Genomic DNA, 21,160 nt, shown 5'->3' with positions numbered 1-21,160 from the left:
GCCAAGGTTCCTAAATGTATACACCTCCAATCTGAAGTGTTAATCACAACAGTGGCTGTTTCTGCTGCAGTTCTACTCAGATACAAGCAACTGGACTTGCCTGAGTTTCACCTCACGTTAAGAGGCTTCTTCAGTTCACACTGGTGATATTCAACTGAGGAAACCAAGATGTGAATCACTAGGAACTATCAGACACTGGCTATGAATGTATGAAACGTTGTCAAACCTTTGAATAAAAGGTGGTGTAAAATTTCTGTCCACCTTATCCAATAAAATGTAGGATTTGGGCCAATGTAACCAATATCAATTCAAATTTAAAAAAAACAAAAAGTACCAAATATGTGACAAATCAAAGAAGACATAAAACAGACGGTCTGAATTCAAAATCTGTTTATTTCATTTTCTGCTTTCAACTGTTTATGACCTGGGTCTCTCCTTCTTGCCTTTGTAGAGTGCCAGCAGAGACACATTGGCCACCTTGACAACCTTGAAACGAACTCCGGGAATATCACCAACGGCGTGACCTTTACGTCCAAATCCTGCCACCAGAACCTCGTCGTTCTCCTACAGCACAAGGAGGCAAAGAAAAAAGTTGGCTACAGAATTTTGATGTTTACATAAAGAGAAAAAGATTGCAAGATGGGAAGACACTTGGCTGCTGCAACATTTTAGCGTAAGCTGAAATGTTTACAAAAAGTTCCCCGGCAGATTTTGACCAAGGACCATTACAAATTGCTGCTATGATAAAGGCAACTGATTTGATCTCATAATGCACTTGTTAGATGTTCTAACAATGTTGATTTACTTCAGCTTAATTTTCTTCTAAAGACTTTTCATTTATCACATCGCCAGCAACACAACTGTGTATATAACCCTGGCATTTACCTCGATGAAGTTGAGACAACCGTCATTGGGGACGAAGGCAGTGATTTTCTTGCCGTTCTTGATGAGCTGCACTCTCACACATTTCCTGATGGCAGAGTTAGGCTGCTTAGCCTCCACTCCCCTGTAGATGGGAAATAAAAACACTGATGTGATATCAAATTTACAGACCTTTATCGTGAAGTTCCTTCACGCCATCATGCACACAGAACTGCTCGAATTGGAATTTCTTTTTCCTAGAGCAGCCAATGTGATCAGTAGATCAATAAAATGGCAATGCAAGTTACAAGAGAAATGAGTAACAGACAGCCGATTTTAAAGACCAAAAATCCAGTCTCCCATCTGGGGAGGGAAGTGGGCCAGTATTTAAGGTAGGAATCTAGTCAGAGCAGACCCACTGTCAAGTCCACTCCATCAGCCGACAACTAAAAGTACGGGCCCTTCAAGATCAGACGTTGTTCATTGAATAACTATAATGGAATAACTTCCATTAGCCATTGCTTAAACAGTTCAGGTGGTCGCATGATACTCACACTTTCTCCAGCACGATTCCTTTAGCATGAGAAGCTCCTCCGAAGGGGTTAGCCTTCAGGGCTGTACCCAGATGGGCCTTCTTGTACTGTTTATCGTGCCATTTCTGCTCACGACGGTGGTTACGGAGCTTCCTGGCTGTGCGCAGACCACGACACTTTCCTGGAAAGCAAAGTACAACAGTTATGTGGCAAATCTAAACTAAAACTGGTATGACTTCTTTTTTTTTTTTACTAGAAAAATTACAATAATGGTGTTACAATTAAAGCGGTGAATGTTCATTCATTTTAAAATAAAATCGTATAGTGGTAAAGCACAGGTGTAATATGCTCCTCCACTCAAGTCATTTCTAATTTTAAATTCAATTTGGACAAAATATTTATTGTGAATATATCCTTACAATTAAATTATGTAAAATATCAGTTACCATGATTTAGTATTGTGATACAGTTTTAAACTCATGCGCATCCCTACTGAGTAGTTGCTGTTATCTAAAACGTTAGACTTTTCCCCCCACATGACCGGGCTTTCCTGACCAGACTAGATGCTGAGTGAACCCCAGCTCAAATGACTTTGGGACCCCTGGTTTAAGTGACCGACGAAGAATGACTGACAGTGAGCAAACTAGCAAAACACCAGGACCAGTCATCTTCAGTCACGACTCACTTCTTGCTGTTCATGTAAGTTTCCTTCCAACATATTAACTGCTATAGACGCAAATTCGGCCACTGCGTTGAAAATAGCTGGCAGCAAATGAGTTACTAGATCTGAAAACTGATCGAAAACCGACCGTAAACCAACGTCAAGCGTTTTTGAAGCAACGATTTCCCTGAAACCTCGTGTATAACCAGGATCACACTCTCCTAGTGACGGACACTCAATCATACGTAATAATATCGCAATATTTAAATGCGCAGTTGATGCCTAAATCACATAAATAATGTGAGTTGGAAGTTTCCACAGAAATAATAAGACAAACAGTGTTGAGCTAACTATGCTAACTCGCCGTCTGTGTCTCAGGCGTGATATGGCCGCTCCACGTTGTAGCGGAAGACGGGCGTAAAACGAGTCAATTTTTAAACCACGGGTGGTTTTAACCGACACAAACACGTCGTAAACAACTCGTAAGATATTCATACAGAGCCCCGATATTCATAATCGATGAAAAAATTGGAAGAATACGGTCTTTTTGACAAAATGTGAGACATACCCATGTTTTCACGAGCGAGCCTGGGATCGAAAGGAAAGGCCCAGGGTGCACCGCGGTGAAGATGAGACGCAGGACCCTGGCCGGGGTGGCTCCACAATATGCCTGACTTTAATTATCACTTGGATGCTTTTGATTTTTAAAATAAAGTGAGGAAGAGGCAAAGAAATCGTCTTTTTAATATAAATAACTTAACTAAGCATACTAAGGACAATCTGCTTAAAAAAATATTGACAATTGTCCTTTGGATAATTATATTCCAATAAAAACACAACATATAAGTTGGCTGATATTACATTGTCTCATTATGTCTGAATAAAATGTTGTAGAGGATGCCTGTATGTCTGAGTGAAAACCGGAGGTTGAACCAGTACTTTTAAGTGTTCCAGGTTTCAATATCCAGCATTTTGGGTATCCTTTAAAAATGTATATACATACCTTTTCACTACTTGAATGACATTTGTCAGTTAATATATGAATAATTACATTCACTGTTCTATAGTATTGATGGTGAAATTGATCAAATATATCTGAAGTACTTTTTGTGTAATTGTCACTTAATCTGCTGAAAAATGAAATGTATTTTTGACTGAGCTGACCTGACCTGGATGTCTGGGTTGGTCTCCATCAACTGTCTGTCTGTGATTGGATGATGCATGAGTATGTCAAAGGGGCTTAAAGACAGTGGCCTGATTAAAGTGGATTACTAGGAAGAGAGGAGGGACAAATATTGTACCAGCATCCCACTCTGGTCACCACAGCAATGACTTTACCGTGGAAACACTGTTGCATCTTTCTCCTCTCTCTCCTCCTACATCATGAGCCTTCTTCTACCTGCCTCGATGGTCAACCTGCTGACAGGTAGGTGGGGGAAAGATGGCACTGAAGAAGCAGTTTGATCTTAATGGTTATTGTTGCGGTTTTTGAACCTGCCTGACCCTTTAATCTTTGCCTCTTGACATGTTCAGCTCAAAATGACTCATGTGTTGGAAATAACTTGGCCCCATGCATGATTTTATTTATTGATTATTAGTATACCTTCTTTGTAGCTGTATTTACTTGAAGCTCTTACTTACTTCTAGCTCTTATTTGTACCCAAATGTTTAAATGCACTTATTGTAAGTCGCTTTGGATAAAAGCGTCTGCTAAATGACATGTAATGTAATGTAATGTATGAGCTGATTTTCTGTTTGGTCGTTTGGGAGCATTGGAAAACACTAAAATCCAGTCATAGTTGAAACAACTAGTTAGTTAAGAAATTGGTTGGTACAAAGAAAATGGCTACTAACGACTATTCTGAAACCTGATGTATTTATTTAACACAAATTTCAAGCAAGTAAAAACAAAGTGTGTTGGTTCCTGCCACTTTGTTGTAAGGATTGCTATATACTTCTTTCCACTACCCATGTTCAGAGCAAATATAGGACATCATGTCTTGTTTTGTAAAGAGGCAGAAAATAAATGAGTGGAGGATAAAGGTGGTAGATGGAGGTGCAGCACATCTGCCTTTCATGTAGAAGTTTGCATTCTGTTGCACACGTGATGTTATCGTGTATTTATCAACCATCTTTCCCTTATATAAAATTATCTTTAGATATTGAACATGGACTTGGAACAAACAAAAAAAATAGAAATCCTGGTTATGAAACCTAATCTGGGTGTTCGCACAACTGTTTAGTATCAACAAAATGTAATGAGGTAATGAAATAATGTGTCTGCTAAATGTCTGAACAGACATCTGCTCATGTGAGATGTTTTTCAGTGTGCAGCTGTTCACGGTATACAAGAAAGAAGCTGCAAAATCTCCTCTTGGCCAAAAGCCGCCTCCTCTCCAGTCTCCAAGTGTTGCACAGAGGAGGTTACTTCAGCTGCCAGGAGCTGCAGTGCCCTTCCCTCCCCTCAAGGTGTTGTGGTTTTCCAATATGTGACTCTGACCTAGAATTAATCATTTTCAACCCATCCTTATTACACACCAGTAGTGAACACACACAAGCTGGGCGCAGGAGCAGTATCTGCACCTGAGGAGCAATGGGGGATTGAATGCCTTGCTCAGGGACACCCCAGCCCTTGGCCCTTCCTGGGATACTAGTGTGTCAACTTGCATTACTACATTGTGTATTCCTGTCAGTGCCCTGCATGTAAAAACATTATTTAAAATTAAACTTATTTTCAAGTATTAAAAGCACAAGAAGTATGTGGAGTAGTCAAATTTTTCTTAATTACAATCCGTCATTTTTAAATCCATGGATTTAACTGAAGTAAAATCTGTAAAGTAATTACAGCTGTCAGACAAATGGAGATGAGTTAGAAAGTGCAGTATTTCCCTCTGACACAAATCATTTATTATTCCACCACTGTCTACCCACTAGGTAATGTCCAATGCAGAGCCATGCATTATGTTCCAGGCCCGGAAACTGTCTCTGCGCTATGAGAACCAGAAGCAGCTGGACCTGACAGAGCAGGCTTTTTCCCCTAAGAAGACTGTGGACACCAGCCAGTCTGTCTGCTACCACGACAAGGCTGTGTATGTACACCTGTCTGTTTGAATGTCCAGTCTGTCTGATGTACACAAACCTTAAAGACAATATTTTTCTTTTTTCAACTTCATTCATTGTATATTTTTCCCAAATGAGGTTAAACATTATACAGTTCTACTAATCCACATATTCACAGAGTAAGCACAACAAAAATAACTGTTCATGAAAAGCATCCCGAGATGAGAACAGATGGCATAAAACAGAATAGAGTATAATTAAATACAATGGAATAGAATAGAATGCTTTATTGTCAATGCATATAATATAACATAACTATGTTGTGCAGCCATTTCCAGCACATATTTAAAAACATGCAATAAAAACATGAAAAACTAAAGTGAACAGTCATAGACTACAAAAACAACAGCGATGGCTGCCACATGTGAAATAAATAATAAATAAGGTGGGCAAAAGCTGGTCAAAGACCAGGAAGCTGTAGTCAGATACAAGGCATCAAAAAATATATTCAAAGTATAGAAGTACAGTATGTGTGTGTAACAGCAACAATTTAAGTTTAGCAAGAGCAAAAGTATATACAAATTGATACTGAAACATGTATTATATAATTTCTACAAAGTGATAATGTACAAATAGTGACCCTAATAGTGACCCTTGTAACTTTGTGTGTATGTGTGTGTTCTGCAGGCTGGTCATGAGGTTTGGTGATGTAGAAGATTTAAGAAGCCTATCTATCAGGTTCGTCAAACCATCCGTCTGTAAATTATACACCACTATAACCTATAATGTCAAATTAAATGGCAGGATTGATGAAAAATTAAGAGTCAACATTTCATGTGTGTCATAAATGTGACCTTTTGACTGACAGCCTTGTTCCCTCAGACTGCAGCTGTCCAACACTTTCTACGAGTCTTCAGGTCAGTGGTGGTTCTCTGTGAACAGTGTCTCTCTGCTCTACAACATGTCCGGAGAGGCATCATTCAATGCGAGCGAGGTTTATGCTCCCACCTCCTCTTCCTACCACTGTCTCCATGTCAGCAACCTGCAGCACCACAGCGCCCTGCTGCTGCCCAGCAGCGACCATGCCCACCGCTGGACTGTCACCTTCACCGACTTCCGGGTACACGTCTGTCACCCTGCTGACACACTAACTGACTTGAGATTTAAAAGGACCATATAAACAGTAATTAGAAAAACAATCATCATGTATCTTTTAACTGATTCACTGAATAATAAGTTAATGTCAAATCATCATTATTCCAAGGCCAAGTAAGTCATAAAAATGTAAAAAAAAATAAGATTTGTTCAAATGTATTCCCACATTTGAATAACAATTACACATGAGTTGGAAAAAAATGGCTTGTGGTTACATTATGACGTTGGGCTTAGTTTTGTATACCTTTTCTCTCTATGTAAGGATGAAGGATGAAAATCTTTCAACCATTTCATTTAAATTTGTTTTATCTTCTTAATTATTTTCCACTCCTCAGATTCAGGCGTTCAACATCTCCTCTGGCAGGTTTTCTGCTGCGAGCGACTGTGTCACCCTCCTGACACCAGCCATCCTCATGGGCCTCATCTCTTCCCTCATCCTGCTGCTGGTCCTGGTCTATGCTCTACACATGGTCATCCACCTGAATCACATTGACAACGAACACAAAGCTGAAGTCTACTTCCCACAAAATCCCGAACAACGAAAACCCTGTTATGTGGAAAATAATGCAGAGGAACATTATCTTCAGTGTGAACAGAATGACTGTTAAAACTCGCAAATTATTTTAATTAAGTATTTTTAAAGCCCTCTTCATCAAGTCACTCGATTCCAGTGCCAGTTTACTTTTAGTGTTCCTACATAGTGCTGATCCGCACTCCAGTCCAGTAGGGGTCGCTTTCAAAAACAAGGGGAAATAACACACCAGAAGAAAAAGAAAGAAAACTCGCGCTGACACCGTGTGACAGTTAACATACGAATTATTTAAATATTTAAGTACTACATCTTGTTGAAAGATGAGGTTCTATCCCTGAAGTCTTTCTGTTGTTCATATTTTAAACCAGTCCGCTGCAGGTTGGCTCTTAATTGTGTTGTTAATGTTTTTGTCCGTTCATGTTAGCATGTGGCTAACCAGTCAGTAGCGAGGCAGCTGTGTCTGGACCTGGCTGTTCGTGTCACCTCTTGGGTTTAGCTTCGTTTAGCGTTGTTGTTGTCACCCTCCTGCCACCCTCCTTCATGTTCATCCGCCTCCCCGCTCTTCTCACACGGTTACCCCGGCATCGCCTGTCCTTTTTTCAAGCAAAGCCTGTGACCCAAGCCTGCCGCTTCCTCCACGGTAGGATGGAGCCAGCCGTGGTGAGATGCCTCCCCGGGGAGCCAAAGCTCACCATCTCCTTCACTCTGAACGGCAGCAACAAGCACATGCTGCGGGACCAGGACGAGCCGCTGGGTAAGGCTCTTGCCCGGATCTCCCACAACAAGGCGAAGAAGCCGAAGAAGCTCAAGGGGCAGCAGCCGTGTGAAGCCCCGGTGCCCCCCGCGGTGAAGCTGTACCACGGAGGGGACGAGGTCCCCGACACAGTGCTGAACTCCGAGGCTTGGCGGGAGGGATCCGTGCTGCAGGTGGGCGACGTTAAATTCTTTGTGCAGAGAAACGCACCCACCTTCACCATTGCCGAGCTGCCGGTGTCACTGCTGGCAGGTTTCCCCGTCTGCCCCAAACTGGAGGTGGAGTTTGGGAACCTGCAAGACTGCGAGTTCACCTGGTACAAAGAAAAAGCCCCTGACACAAGGTATCTGTTCATGACCGATCAGTGTTTCCCCACACATACTACAAATTCAAAGAAAGAAATAATTTTGTAGATCATCAAAGTGTTCCGACCCAGTTTCTGTTAACGACTGCTCTGGATAATGATATAATAATCATTATCTAATAATAATGAATAATCTATGATCTCTATACAGACTAAGAACTATGACCAGAATCAAAGTGACACAATGTAAATATGTAAAGATTTAATACACTTACTAAGTGGAAAAAATTGGATTTAATTGTACCTTTGTTAACATCGCTTTTTGGAACATGACTCTTGTAGAGGGCATGCAACACAGTATAAAACTATTTACATAGAGAAAACGGACCTTGTAAAACTACCACACCACAGTATTGTAACACACACTTGGGTAAAGTGAAGTGGCAGAATTGTTGTGTTATGCAGCACATTTGTTCTTATTTTTTTCCTTTGTCTTGTTCTTCTTGTCCCAGTCCTGAGGCTGCTGAGGAAGTCACAGGTCAGGATCCAGGTTGGACACAGGTAGGATGTGGGAGAGTCCATGTCCCATCCAATCAGGACATCGGCTGCAGGCTCAAACTGCGCTGCACACCTAAAGATGGAGGTCGCAGTGGTTCTGCCAAGGAGCTGCTCTCTGTGGCAGCTGTGGAGGCTGGACCAGGCATGTGCACGTTTGACAACCGACATGCGTACACTGTCAAAGAGACGGAGTGGCCTACTGTGAGGGTGGTGTCATACAACATCCTGGCTGATATCTACGCTCAGACAGAACTGTCCAAGACGGTGCTTTACCCATACTGCGCCCCCTATGCCCTTCAGCTTGACTATAGACAGAACCTAATTAAGAAGGAATTGGCTGGATATAATGCTGACATCATCTGTCTGCAGGAGGTTGACAAAGGTAATTGTTGCCAAAATGACCACTGATCTGACAGAAATTCAATCAATAATTTTAATAATCAATTGACTCCGGGTAATACATAAAATATAGATGGTTTATGATCCTTTATCAGCAGTCACACAGTTTTTTTGAGCAATACTGTTCCATATGAATGAACATGCGGAGAAGGGAAGTTTTTTGGACAAAACCATCATAGGCTAATCAGGAGATCAAGGTTGAGTTGATAAATCAAAGTAGAGATTCTGCATTAGTCAGTAGTGATCAGGGCCAGGAGATTCTGAAAGCACTAGTGTTTTTTCTTGACAAGAAAGATTCTGCCTAATACACTAACAATTGCCTCAAACATGACTCAGAGTTGAATCGGGGTCGATTAAAACATTTTAAATATTTAAAGATGATTTGTTATTGCTGGGATCTTGCAGTAAGGGTCATCTATGAGAAAAAATGTTTTTCCATTTAAAAGAAAGCGATGGTTTCCAAATTACTTATTATTTTGTTATATTGTTTTGTTAAAAAATAGTCATTATTTGTCCCTAATGTTTCTGTCAAGTAACATGATAATTAGTCAACACTGCTTTCTGCCTTTCCTCATATTCTCTGGACTCCTCAGGTGTGTTTGTGGACAGTCTGATTCCCTCTCTGGATGCCTTTGGTCTGGACGGAGTTTTCAGGATTAAAGAGAAGCAGCATGAAGGACTGGCAACTTTCTACCGCAGGTCAGGTGTGCTAGATCTCTGAATCTCAAGATAAAGTCTTTTGTATTGTTTTTTCAAGTATTGGCTGATGCAACATTGCAGCCACACCGACAAGTCTGGCTTTGGTGAGCGCATGTGAGAACACAGCAGTAGAAATTGGACGTAGTGCCGTGACAGTTTTTGCAACAGTTTTGGTGCATGTAGGTTAGTTTTTTTAATAGCTTCTTCTACACAGACAAAATTCCACATACAAATCAAACTTGAAGCTCTAATATTTGTTACCTATATTCATGTAGTTGAACAGGCAGCAGTTTTCTTCACATCTGAATGTGTAAAGTGTTGCTGTCACGTCAAAATGAATAGAACATTTGAAACTGCAAGTTTTTTCCCTTTGTAATTGAATTTGTTGTCATTGTTTGTCACTTATATTTGCTTATGCCAAAGTTCTTTGTATTACATGATTCATTCCAGGGTTATTTTGGGTAATTAAAAATGAAATTAAAATTATGCTCTGTTTTCAGGTCAAAATTTCAGCTGTTGAGTCGTCATGACATCATGCTGAGCGAAGTGTTGACCTCTGACCCCATCCACTCTGAGCTGCTGGAGATGATTTCTGCAAATGATACCCTAAAGCACAGGATCCTGCAGAGATCTACTACACTGCAGGTAGTGCATCTTACCTGAGAACATTTTTTGGACTGATTAGGAGAACGAGTTTGTGCTTTAATAATTTAAAGTTCATGGGCGGTAGGAAGACTGGTGCTAAACATGCTAACAACTAGCTGCCAGCTAAACTGGAAACCACCTAATACTAACAAGCTGAAAGAGAGGCATATCTCCACCTAGACTAGTGGGTTCAATCAGCATCGAAGTTTAGAGAGTTTACCTCAGTTTTATTTGAATTAACGAATTACTCATTTTTCTACAGGTCACGTTGCTTGAGGACCTGCATAAACCAGACAGGAAGATCTGTGTGGCAAACACTCACCTGTACTGGCACCCAAAAGGTAAAATAGCTCATTCTTCTGTTAGATTACACCTCAGTCACTGATGTAAAAACGTAGAGTGACCATCGTTATAATATGTATATGTGAACAGATGTCAAACATTTATTTAATTTCTTTTGCAGGAGGGAACGTTCGGTTGGTTCAGATGGGTGTGGCCCTGAAACACTTGAGTCGTGTAATCCAAGAGGTCGCACCTGGAGCCCCTTTGCTCTTCTGTGGTGACTTCAACTCCTCCCCGACCTCAGGTAAGTCCATGCTCAAAAGGCTTGGCCACAGTATTGCCAGTTTATTTTACTAAGTTAAGCTGCAGTGCTTAACTTTTGGTAATTTTTGTTGTTGCTGATGTTATAATGTTATATGTGAAGAGAAACAGTGTAACATCATTTGTGAGGTGAACAGGAGCTAGCAGCATTTTGGAGCAGTAGAATTCACAAACTTTTTGTGGGCTCTAAATATTCCAATTGTTTGCTGAAGTCTCACTTCACTCAACAATGTTGCTGTTGTCTCCGTATGTCTGAGTGACATGAGGGTTAAACACAGCTAAATTAAGAAACACATCATATGGAGCTCATAGCCATAAGCAGCACTGTCTGAATTCATTTTATAATGGCTTGAATCTAACATTGGGCATTTTTTTATATTTGAAGTTAAAATGGACAATTGAAGTAGCCGTTGTCTAATATGTCCAGTGTTATACATCTCCCGCCTGCGGACCTACTCAGAAAAAAGGAAAGTATTGTCATCATGTATCTCATTATTCTAGCTGTGTAAGTTCTTTGTTCATCTTCTCTTGTCTCAGGTGTGTTCCAGCTGGTCACAGAGGCTGTGGTTCCTCAGCAGCATCCAGACTGGAGCAGCTCAGAGCCTGAAGAGTCTTGCAGTATGGAGCTGTGCTCTGATTTCCCCCCACTGTTGAGTGCCTGCAACCAGCCAGCCTACACCAACTATGTGGGAGGATTTCATGGCTGCCTGGATTACATCTTCATACAACCAGACAGCATGCAGGTACAAATACCAAGGCTGGTTTCACTCTGGATTTGTGTTGTGGATCTACCATGCAGAATGTCTTGCAGTCTGAAAATGTAAAATCACTGTATTTTCCTTTACTAAGTTTGGGTGAATCCTGAAATGATCAGTAATGAATGTAGTTCATTGTGTGGGTGTGTGTGCGCAGGTGGAGCAGATGATTCCTCTGCCCAGCCATCAGGAGGTCACCACCTATGAGGCTCTTCCCAGTGTGGCTCACCCTTCTGACCACATCGCTCTCGTATGCGACTTGCGCTGGAGCCCCTGACTTTTGAAAAGTGCAGTTGCAGAGTGACTGTGGATTTTTTTTCATACTTCAATGAAGTTTGAGAGTGCAAATGTGATCCTGCAGTTTTTCTGAAGAAAAAGGAAAAGTCAGGAGGAATTCGGAGAACACTGTAAATGTGACTAAAAAACTATTATTTAAAGATGTTAATAAGCAATAATAGTTTTCATCACTGATATTCAGTGTTGGGTATTCACATCACACATACATACATCATATTGTCACATTTCTTAATCTAATTTTAATTTGAGCTCATATTACTGCTGAAGTGGTTACTCCTGTTTTTCCTCTTCACCTTCTGAAACAGATGACCATTTTAGACCAAATGTTGAAATATTTATTATAATTATGAAGTTGCTCAGCTGGTGGGATTTAAATGTGTTCAATAAATTTAAGCCGACTAAAAGGGCCATGAATATCAGTTGAATTTTGACTTGCACTGTGTTGTTACAGTTCTAACTTTTTTCAAGGTCCTTAAATGGCAACACATGGCAAAAAGAAGAACGTTTCTAAAGAGTCATGACACTCTGAAGTCAAATTTATTTTTTAAGTTTTTGTATTTCCATCTGTGTAGGATGATTCATAAGCACCACTCTCCCATAACATTCATTTTGCAAAAACAGGAACACACATGACATGATTATATTTCCAGTATTAAATACAATGGCTTGACTACATCAGTAGTGAGATAGTCGCACCCACATTCGCCACGCTGTTTTTCCTTCATTGGTCGAAAGTGGCGAGAAGGCGGGGCCAGAGTGGAACGAACCACTGGTTTGTATGTTGGGGCACAGCGAAAATGTATAATGGTCAATAACGTTGTTGTTTTGGTCTAAATTTCTTTAACCTGTAATTTTGAAAGCATTAAATACAATATGCGTTTTAAGTCCAGTAACATTAGCCTCTTTGATTTAGACTACGATAGATTTCAAAATGCGAGTCGATGAAGGCAGTTAGACGAAGACCGGATATCAAGGAATGTGTCAATCAAAAATGTATGGACATTTGTATGAAAAAAAGTATGAACAGCTTACTTAATTTAACAGGGTTTTATTTATTCATCTTATATACAAACAGATAAAAAAAAACGACCACGAAAGTAATGATTTGTAAACATTTGTAGTGCAAATTGGGCAGATTAAAGTCAAGCAAGGTAGATCGCATACGGATTAAAGACAATTTCCTGTTTTCAGTATATTTATGTGATATTTCCAATAGCGTTCCATTCGACGTGTTTTACGGCAACATGTCAGACGCATAAACACTCGGTTGTAATCTAAATTAAATCAATAAAGGCCAGAAGATGAGTGGTGACGTGAGCGACATGTACAGAACTGAATGCCCCAACATTTATTTTGAAATTGTGCGCCGGAAAATGTCGGTGTCACGTGATCTTGACGCAATCCCGTGTTTGAACAGTCTTACGTGTCATTCACAGTTCCACTGTTTTACAGACCTCCTGGACACTTTTGGACAACAAATCCCTGTAAGTTTTCTCCGTGTTTTCCACTTCCACACACACCGAAGACACACAAGATACTATTCTCAGCGAGTGGGCATTAGTTGTCGTTAACTGCTGAGAAATGGATGTTAGCCACCTTGGCTAACATCGTTAGCTACTGCCACTGCAAGTCAGTTTGTGTCAGAGTTCAACTTGTATTTATTCAGCCTATAAATAAATTATAATGTCTGACTAAATCACTAAATAACACTCTAAAGTTTATTCATAAATATGTGCATTTTTGTAGTCGCGAAAGTGGAAGCTAACGCCCAAGATAGCAGCTGTTCCACACAGTCTACTGTAAAGAGAAATTACTACGTTATTACTTTAGTCCTCAGACGTCTTTACTACAGTCTTACTTGAGTCCCCAGTTTTTCAGTTTATACTATATACTACATTTTCAAGATATAGAGAAGAGGACAGGGAACGTGTTCAGTGTATATAGTGTAATATGTTCCAGTATGTTCCAATGCTGTCTAGTTTTGTTTTGTAAAAACATCCTAGAGACCGGATTTAAGTTGAATTGACACTGAAAGAGAAGAGAACAGGGGTAAAACCAGATACACAGGTGTTTCATCTTACTCCTTTTTGAACAATACTTTCTGTTTTCATTAATAATTAATTAATTCATTCATTCATTCATTCAACAAGTACATAGTTGCTATTCTTAGGTGAGTATTTAGCAGACCTTACTATATGATTATATTAGTACATAAATATTAATTGTCAGATCATACATTACTTTATGAGTATTTACCTGTTATTAAAACTTAAATTCACAACTATTTAGTAGTCATTTCTACCTTCTATATACAGTACATATTTGGTATTTGTCATTGTTTGATCAGACCACATTATCTTGGATTTCATTTTGATCTCATCTACAGTACAAACCTGTAAAGTTGTCACTGCCAATCACTTTATTGGCCCTCTGTTGACTTGACAATCAGGGTGTGCAGGAGTAACCTTTGTGATAAACGCTTATATTTGATTCTCCTTCATAGTGAGTATCTGGTTATGCGAGACTGTTGCCTCTTTGGTCGCAGAACATGTCATGCCACTCTTCAGAATTTTACAATAGGTTGAACTTACTTGATGAACAACTTGGTTACAAATAACTCGCAATGTGTCAGTCTAAAAGACAATTGTTTAACAGATCTACCCTCTGATTAAACAGTATATGTGTAGTCATGAAGTTTAATTTGATTGTCTTGACAATTCTCAGTTCATTGTCAGCCACTGTACTCACTTGTCTTCTTATGTAGGCTAGTTCTGGTTCTATTATTGATGAGTTGCAGTTGTTACCCTGCTCAATGTTTGATAATTTTTTAGAAGCATGAAGGCTTTGATCCTGGTAGGAGGGTATGGGACACGGCTCCGACCACTAACCCTAAGCGTTCCCAAACCAATGGTGGAGTTCTGCAATAAACCCATCCTGATGCACCAGGTGGAGGCTCTTGTCAAGGTATGGAGGAGACACCCAGCTCATGTGTCATTCTGTGCTTCTGATTTTCTTGTCTCTACAGAAGTTAATTGGTCAATCTTTGTGTATGTACTCACAGGCTGGGGTGGACCATGTGGTTCTGGCCGTGAGCTACATGTCAGAGCTGCTGGAGAGAGAGATGAGAGTCCAGGAACAGAGAGTATGTACAACAAACCATCAGAATGACACATTATTACAGCTGTGAAACACACCCACATTAATAATTTGACTATAATTGGAGATTTACACAATGATTATTTTTGTTTGCTCCCATACTGTTCTGAATGTTTTTCTGTTCTGTCTTCAGCTTGGGATTAAAATCTCCTTGTCTCATGAGACAGAGCCTTTGGGAACTGGTGAGTTCCACTTCATTAAAGTGTTTCTACAGTCATATCAGTGAAACCAATGACAGGTTATTCTATATCACACAGGTTATTCTTTCTATATACAATGACAGGTCATTCTATATAGAAAGAAACTCAAAAAAGCAAAAAACTCAGGCAGTAGCCTGAGTTTTTTGCTTTTTTGAGTTTTTAGATAAGTATCCCAGGTTTGTCTGCATTTACCTTCAGTCTCTGATTTGTTCAAACCTCTTGAGTAATAGGGCTGTTATCATTCCATGAGAATGTGAGGTAAGATGTGGTGGTGTCATCTGCATCGTTTATCTTTTTGATTAATTTTTCTTTCTTGTAGAAGCATGTAAATGTTTAACAAAGGAGAGACTCTACTTCTGCCTGAGTCTACCTTTTATTACCATAAGAATTTGGACACCCACATGTGATAGCTGGACATGTGATTGCAAAACTTGGGTATTAATCTAATTAACGTATTGGGTTTTAATCCATAAATGAAGTACTGGATCATCTCCATACCTTTAGCCATAACCACCAGTCTAACCTGGCCTGCAGAACTGTGTCCGAGTGTCCTGTATAGTTCTACAGTTTGACTTATTAGCAGATTAAATTATTTATTATCAAAATAGCTGCCTAATTTTTGTTGATCAACTTATCAACAAAGTATTTGCAGCACTCTTGTTGTTCCATTTGGAGCTTGAACTTAATTTGATCAATAAAAATGCGACGTGTGTATGTGTTGTCTACAGCGGGTCCTCTGGCGTTGGCTCGAGAACTGTTGGATGTCGACAACGAACCATTTTTTGTCCTGAATTCAGACGTCATCTGTGATTTTCCCTTCAAAGATCTTCTGCAGTTCCACCACAATCATGGCAAGGAAGGAACCATAGTGGTGAGAGAGATGAAAAGAAATAAAGTGTCTTTTTGTAGCTTCAGACAGACAGTACTTGCAGAAGAAATTAAGATGAATAAAGTTACAGTACTATGCAAAGGTCTAAGGGGAACACCAGCTTTGTTGTTTTTATGATAGTCAAATACTCTCATCATTAGCATTTAGATTGAAAAATGTGACTAAAAGTTGGTCCTATATATCAGCAAACTGTCAATGAATTTGTTATTTTACATACACGTTTACCATATATTCTGGATCTGTTTATATTCAGTGATTAAGAAATAATTATACTGTATAGTCATTATCGCATTGCTAAAACAACAAATCTAAAGGTGGCTGAAGACTTTTGCCCAGTACTGTATGCAGTTAGTCATTTACATACTGTATTTGAAAGTTTCATTCATTGTTTCTAAAATATGAACAAAAACAGATTTCTTAGTAATAAGACACAACTTGGTGTTATAGCTTTGTCAGCCCAATCCAACCTGCAAATAAACCGATAAACCACAGTTTTCTGGTCAGAGCAACTATTGAAGGCTGTTGTATGTGTGTGAAGGTAACTCGGGTGGAGGAGCCCTCTAAGTACGGTGTGGTGGTGTTTGAGACAGAGAGCGGGAGGATCCATCGTTTTGTTGAGAAACCACAAGTCTTTGTCTCAAACAAAATCAATGCCGGCATCTACATCTTCAATCCCAGCATGCTCAGCAGGATCCAGGTAAGACACTCTCTCTCACTTACTCACTTTAACTTTTACTGTCTTAATTGAATGTAAAGAGCCTTTTGTGTTGATAATGATGATGAATATCCAGAAACTGCATTTGTTTTTTGTAAATAGTTGTGACTTTTTTATTTATTTTGCAGCTAAGGCCAACTTCCATAGAGAAAGAAATATTTCCTGTCATGGCAGAGGAGGGTCAGCTGTATACCATGGAGCTCCAGGGTAACTACAGACCACAACACACTATACTATACTATATTACACCATGGCTGTTAATGTGGGAAACATAAGTCTCAGGCTGCTACAAACAATTATTTTAATAATCGATGAATCTGTTTATTGTTTTCTCGATTCATTGATAAGCTGTTTTCCCAAACTGATAATTCAATTCATTTGTTTTGTCCACAAACCAAAATGAATCAGTCAAATATTTACTTTTAAGATGCTGACAAACCACAAAACATGTTTTAATTATTAAAAAAACAACACACAATCAGATTATCAAAATAGCTGATTAATTGTTGCAACCCTACATTAATCCTACACTGTACAGGACACAACTGTCTCGACCTGGTTAGATCCTAGTTAGAGCAATTACTTGTCGTCACTCATTTACCTCATTCTATATAGAAAGAAAAAAAAAACCCCGGAATAGTGTTGGTTTTGTGAATGTGAAGGTTATTTAGTCTTAAAACAGAAAAGTTGTTCTTCTTGTTCCAGACCAGTGATGGTGATCATGTAAAAGGGGAATTTTTGGGAATTTTGAAACATGTTTTCAGTGTCTGGTGTCAGACTAGAATTACTTATATTATTTATGTAAAAAGTTCAGTGGCAGTTTTGAGAAGTTGACCTGTGTGATTGCTTTGGTCTCTGCAGCTCACAGCTCTACCAGATGTAAGTGTTTCTCTGTATCACTGAACTTGCGTAGTTCTGGAGAGGAATTGTTTGTAGAGAAGCACAGATCTGCTGTTCAAACTATTTAATATTCCAGTAGTCCAGACAGACTCACTCTTCTGAGTCACTGACTCTTGTCCTCCTAGTGGCTTTGCTTTCCTTCCTAAGACATCGTGAGTAGCTCCCTGCCCATTGACTTGAATCCTTGTTATTTCTTAAAGGGGATTTTTTTTTCCTTCTTTAAAGCCTTATATTTATCTGGATCTGCTGTCAGAAAATTGACACAACATTCAAAATTTGGGCTGATTAAGACTGAACTATATCACGACAAAAGATTTTATGTTCACATAATGTTTTAACTGATTTTCAGTTAAGTGATTTCTCGTTAGGAAAACTCATTCAAATCAAATCAGTGAAATTTAGTAAAATAAGGACCAGATTAGCTATGGTCACACATCCTAAAAATACAAGGGAACATCCTGGTTTTGTGTCCTTGTTTCCATGGTAAATAACTGCTGTAACCGACTATCATTGTGTGTCTGCAGGTTTCTGGATGGACATTGGTCAGCCTAAAGACTTTCTGACAGGGATGTGTATGTACCTTCAGTCTGTACGACAACATGCCCCTGAGAGGCTACACACAGGGCCCGGTTTCCTTGGCAACGTTCTGGTGGTGAGTGCAGCTCTTTGGCTCTATGGAAGCACAGTCCATATAAATGACGGTACTCTATCATAATCTTCTTTGTCTTCACTCTGCAGGACCCGACAGCTCAGATCGGGGAGAACTGCACAATTGGCCCAAATGTGACCATCGGTGCCGGTGTGGTTGTGGAGGACGGTGTCAGGATAAAACGCTGCACAGTACTGAGGGGGGCGCGAGTGCGATCGCACTCTTGGCTGGAGAGCTGTATCGTGGGGTGGAGCTCCTCTGTTGGCCAGTGGGTGAGTGGACGACATTGTTTTTTTCTAAAACAACAAAGATAATTTGCTGATTTCTCAGTTGTGCTGTCAAGTGCCACAGTAACACAGACCGTGAAAGCGGAGATGTGTCAGTTAATATACAGTTGGCAGTTAGTTAGTTACACTCTTAGGGAAAAGCTACATAATCAAACTGCTACTGTCTGACCTCTCCTGTGTGGGTGTGAAAATAAGACAGAGGATTTAAACTCAACAGGAATCACTGACGTTTATGATCATAATTATCAAACCTGCAGATCATAAATTCTTCCAATATAATCTAAAAATGCACATTGTATTTCTATTCAAGGTCACAGACCTTTTAATTTTGGTCACCTTTAAATTACCTTTACCCATTTCTCTGACTATACTTCCCTTGATCCCATGCTGCTTGGTGACATCATCAAAACTAGGTCTCTTTTTAATTGTACCCAAAGAAAACCTATGAAACTAAGGCATCATCTCATCTCCTTCTCTAAGCTGCCAAGAGACAAACATGTACATGTGCAAGAGTGACGACTGAAAAGTGCAGCTTTTGTCATCGATTTATTGTTTGGTCCAGAAAATATTTGAAAATGGGTTAGGGTTCGGGTTAGGTGATGATTTTCGCTAATATCTACTCCACTAACCAAAATGATTCAGTTTGAATTATTTTTTGTTAAATGGAGCAAAGAAACCAGAAAATATTTACATTTAAGAAGTCGAAAAAGCCACACTCAACACACAGACACTCTGATTGATCATCAAAATAGTTGGCGATTAATGTCGTAATTGATTAATCATGAGATTAATCTTTGCAGTCCTAATGAGAGCAAGCAGATTTTGTGTTTTCATGTACAGCAGTTGCAGTCCAAAAGAACATAAAATGAACATAAAATGACACCCAGTCCTTCTCTTTACCTCCAAAAATAACTCCTCACATCACACACCAGTCACAACACTTTAAGGTGTGTCATGCTGCGTTTGTCAGGTGTGACAGTGACTCATCTCTATGTTCGTGTTCGTCATCAGGTCCGTATGGAGAATGTGACCGTGCTGGGGGAGGATGTCATCGTGAATGACGAGCTTTACCTTAATGGTGCCAATGTCCTGCCTCACAAATCCATCAACGAGTCGGTACCAGAACCCAGGATTATCATGTAGCATCGGGGGGATAAGACATTTGCTTGAACTTTATTGAATACCCAAACTGTGCCAGAGAAAGTGAGAGAGAGAGAGATAGGGGAAAACAGACGGTAAGAGGGAAAGGGGAGTAGAGGAAAAAGAAGGCTCTTTTTTATCATTATATTCATTTGGACTCGTTTTTTGCCCTGCTTGGCTGCACCTTCCATCTATCAGACACGATGGAATAAGCATATGACGATGTGTCAATAAGCATTCTGAACCATCAGGCTTATTAAAGTTTGCATCTCCATTTCAGGTAAAATATGAAATGCTAATGCCCTGAAACTGGCAGATGGTGAACGTGTCGTGTGAACACTGCTTTATTGGATGGAGTTAAGGTTGGAGGCAGGCTGGTTTACCTGCACTGGTGGAGGGACTAATCCTGAGTGTTTTTAGGAAGAAATTGCTTTTCGATGCACTCTTTTTGGATTCAGCCACAGCGAATCTGTGAAGGATCACACTACCTTGACATGTTGGCACTGAAATCATGACTGAGATTTTTTGATTTGACAAAGAAATGCAGCATCGGTTTTAATTATGCACCTCTTAAAGCAACTGAACAAGTTGTAAAGACAGCGTCTGAATCGGTGAAAGTCCAGCAGCCATACAGAAATGTCATCCTTTGATTGGAATCATGTTTGCATCCTTCTGATGAAAGTGATTTGATAACTGTTTATGTATAAAATATTGATCAATGGGTTAGGGTTAGCTTTAACCAGTTATCAAATTCTCTCTGTAAACTTAGTTAAAGGTTTGTTTGTTTTGTTGCCAAAATGTTTACTTAGGTAAATATAGCAAGATTTTGGTTTTAAGTAATTTAATTTTTAAGAAGTTATTTGAGATTGACTCTAGGAATTATATAGAGATCTTGTTTCTATGCTGCTCCAAATTCATTCATTGCTTATACAGGGATCCTTCTATGAACTAATTACGATTCATCCTTTCGGGACCATGAGCCAAATTTCATGTTTGTCCACCCAGTAGTTACTGAGACATCTCACTCTGTCTGTGTCCATAAGCATTATGTCAGTTTGAAACAGATTTTACTGTACACAGTCAAATGAAGGCTTTATGTCAACTTGTTGAGAAATTATCAGCAGAGGTAATGCTAAACAAAACCATTGAAGTTGAAGGCTTCTGGAGCACAGAATCAGGTTTGACCTGATGTCGTGTTTCTTGTAAAACACAGCAGATAAAGTGCTGTCATTCCAGACATGAGGCACTGGTCTCTGAACATTATGCGGTGCCACTATGGTTGTTATGCAGTTAGTGATAAAACAGTATTTAAGATACTGAACATGTGAAGACTCTGTGTCTGAATGAATGAAGTAAACTCTCGTAATAAAGTCTTTTTAAAGAGAATAATATAATCTATCCACATTCA

At 39.5% G+C, this 21,160-nt stretch overlaps 4 protein-coding genes across 5 annotated transcripts; 3 read left to right on the top strand and 1 right to left on the bottom strand.

Annotated features, from left to right (window-relative positions):
* Positions 1–375: 375 nt before the first annotated feature.
* On the bottom strand, positions 376–2,713 carry rps23 (ribosomal protein S23). Its single transcript, XM_058631347.1, has 4 exons — positions 2,624–2,713; positions 1,416–1,575; positions 886–1,006; positions 376–564 (listed from the first exon to the last, which is right to left on the bottom strand). Exons 1-4 carry the CDS (start codon positions 2,625–2,627, stop codon positions 418–420), a joined length of 432 nt encoding a protein of 143 aa, XP_058487330.1. The 5' UTR covers positions 2,628–2,713; the 3' UTR covers positions 376–417.
* Positions 1,924–7,192, top strand: atp6ap1la (ATPase H+ transporting accessory protein 1 like a). Of its 2 annotated transcripts, none has more exons than XM_058631346.1 (6): positions 1,924–2,093; positions 4,383–4,524; positions 4,990–5,144; positions 5,803–5,853; positions 5,998–6,235; positions 6,606–7,192. In XM_058631346.1, the coding sequence occupies exons 3-6, from the start codon at positions 4,993–4,995 to the stop codon at positions 6,876–6,878; spliced, it is 714 nt and encodes a 237-aa protein (XP_058487329.1). In that variant the 5' UTR covers positions 1,924–2,093; positions 4,383–4,524; positions 4,990–4,992; the 3' UTR covers positions 6,879–7,192. The 2 variants fall into 2 exon arrangements, with proteins under 2 accessions (XP_058487329.1, XP_058487328.1); XM_058631345.1 differs by lacking the exon at positions 1,924–2,093 and adding an exon at positions 2,802–3,481.
* Positions 7,030–12,700, top strand: pde12 (phosphodiesterase 12). The gene is made up of 8 exons (XM_058631343.1): positions 7,030–7,899; positions 8,373–8,800; positions 9,411–9,516; positions 10,017–10,161; positions 10,424–10,502; positions 10,625–10,747; positions 11,302–11,507; positions 11,677–12,700. The coding sequence occupies exons 1-8, from the start codon at positions 7,343–7,345 to the stop codon at positions 11,794–11,796; spliced, it is 1,764 nt and encodes a 587-aa protein (XP_058487326.1). The 5' UTR covers positions 7,030–7,342; the 3' UTR covers positions 11,797–12,700.
* A 483-nt stretch (positions 12,701–13,183) lies between these two features.
* Positions 13,184–21,160, top strand: gmppb (GDP-mannose pyrophosphorylase B). Its single transcript, XM_058631344.1, has 10 exons — positions 13,184–13,300; positions 14,648–14,780; positions 14,878–14,958; positions 15,106–15,154; positions 15,901–16,043; positions 16,600–16,758; positions 16,905–16,983; positions 18,201–18,328; positions 18,415–18,597; positions 19,624–21,160. Exons 2-10 carry the CDS (start codon positions 14,652–14,654, stop codon positions 19,753–19,755), a joined length of 1,083 nt encoding a protein of 360 aa, XP_058487327.1. The 5' UTR covers positions 13,184–13,300; positions 14,648–14,651; the 3' UTR covers positions 19,756–21,160.

This window comes from Solea solea, chromosome 6 (assembly GCF_958295425.1).
Source record: "Solea solea chromosome 6, fSolSol10.1, whole genome shotgun sequence".
NCBI lineage: Eukaryota > Metazoa > Chordata > Actinopteri > Pleuronectiformes > Soleidae > Solea > Solea solea.
This window is presented reverse-complemented; position numbering and strand designations above follow the sequence as displayed.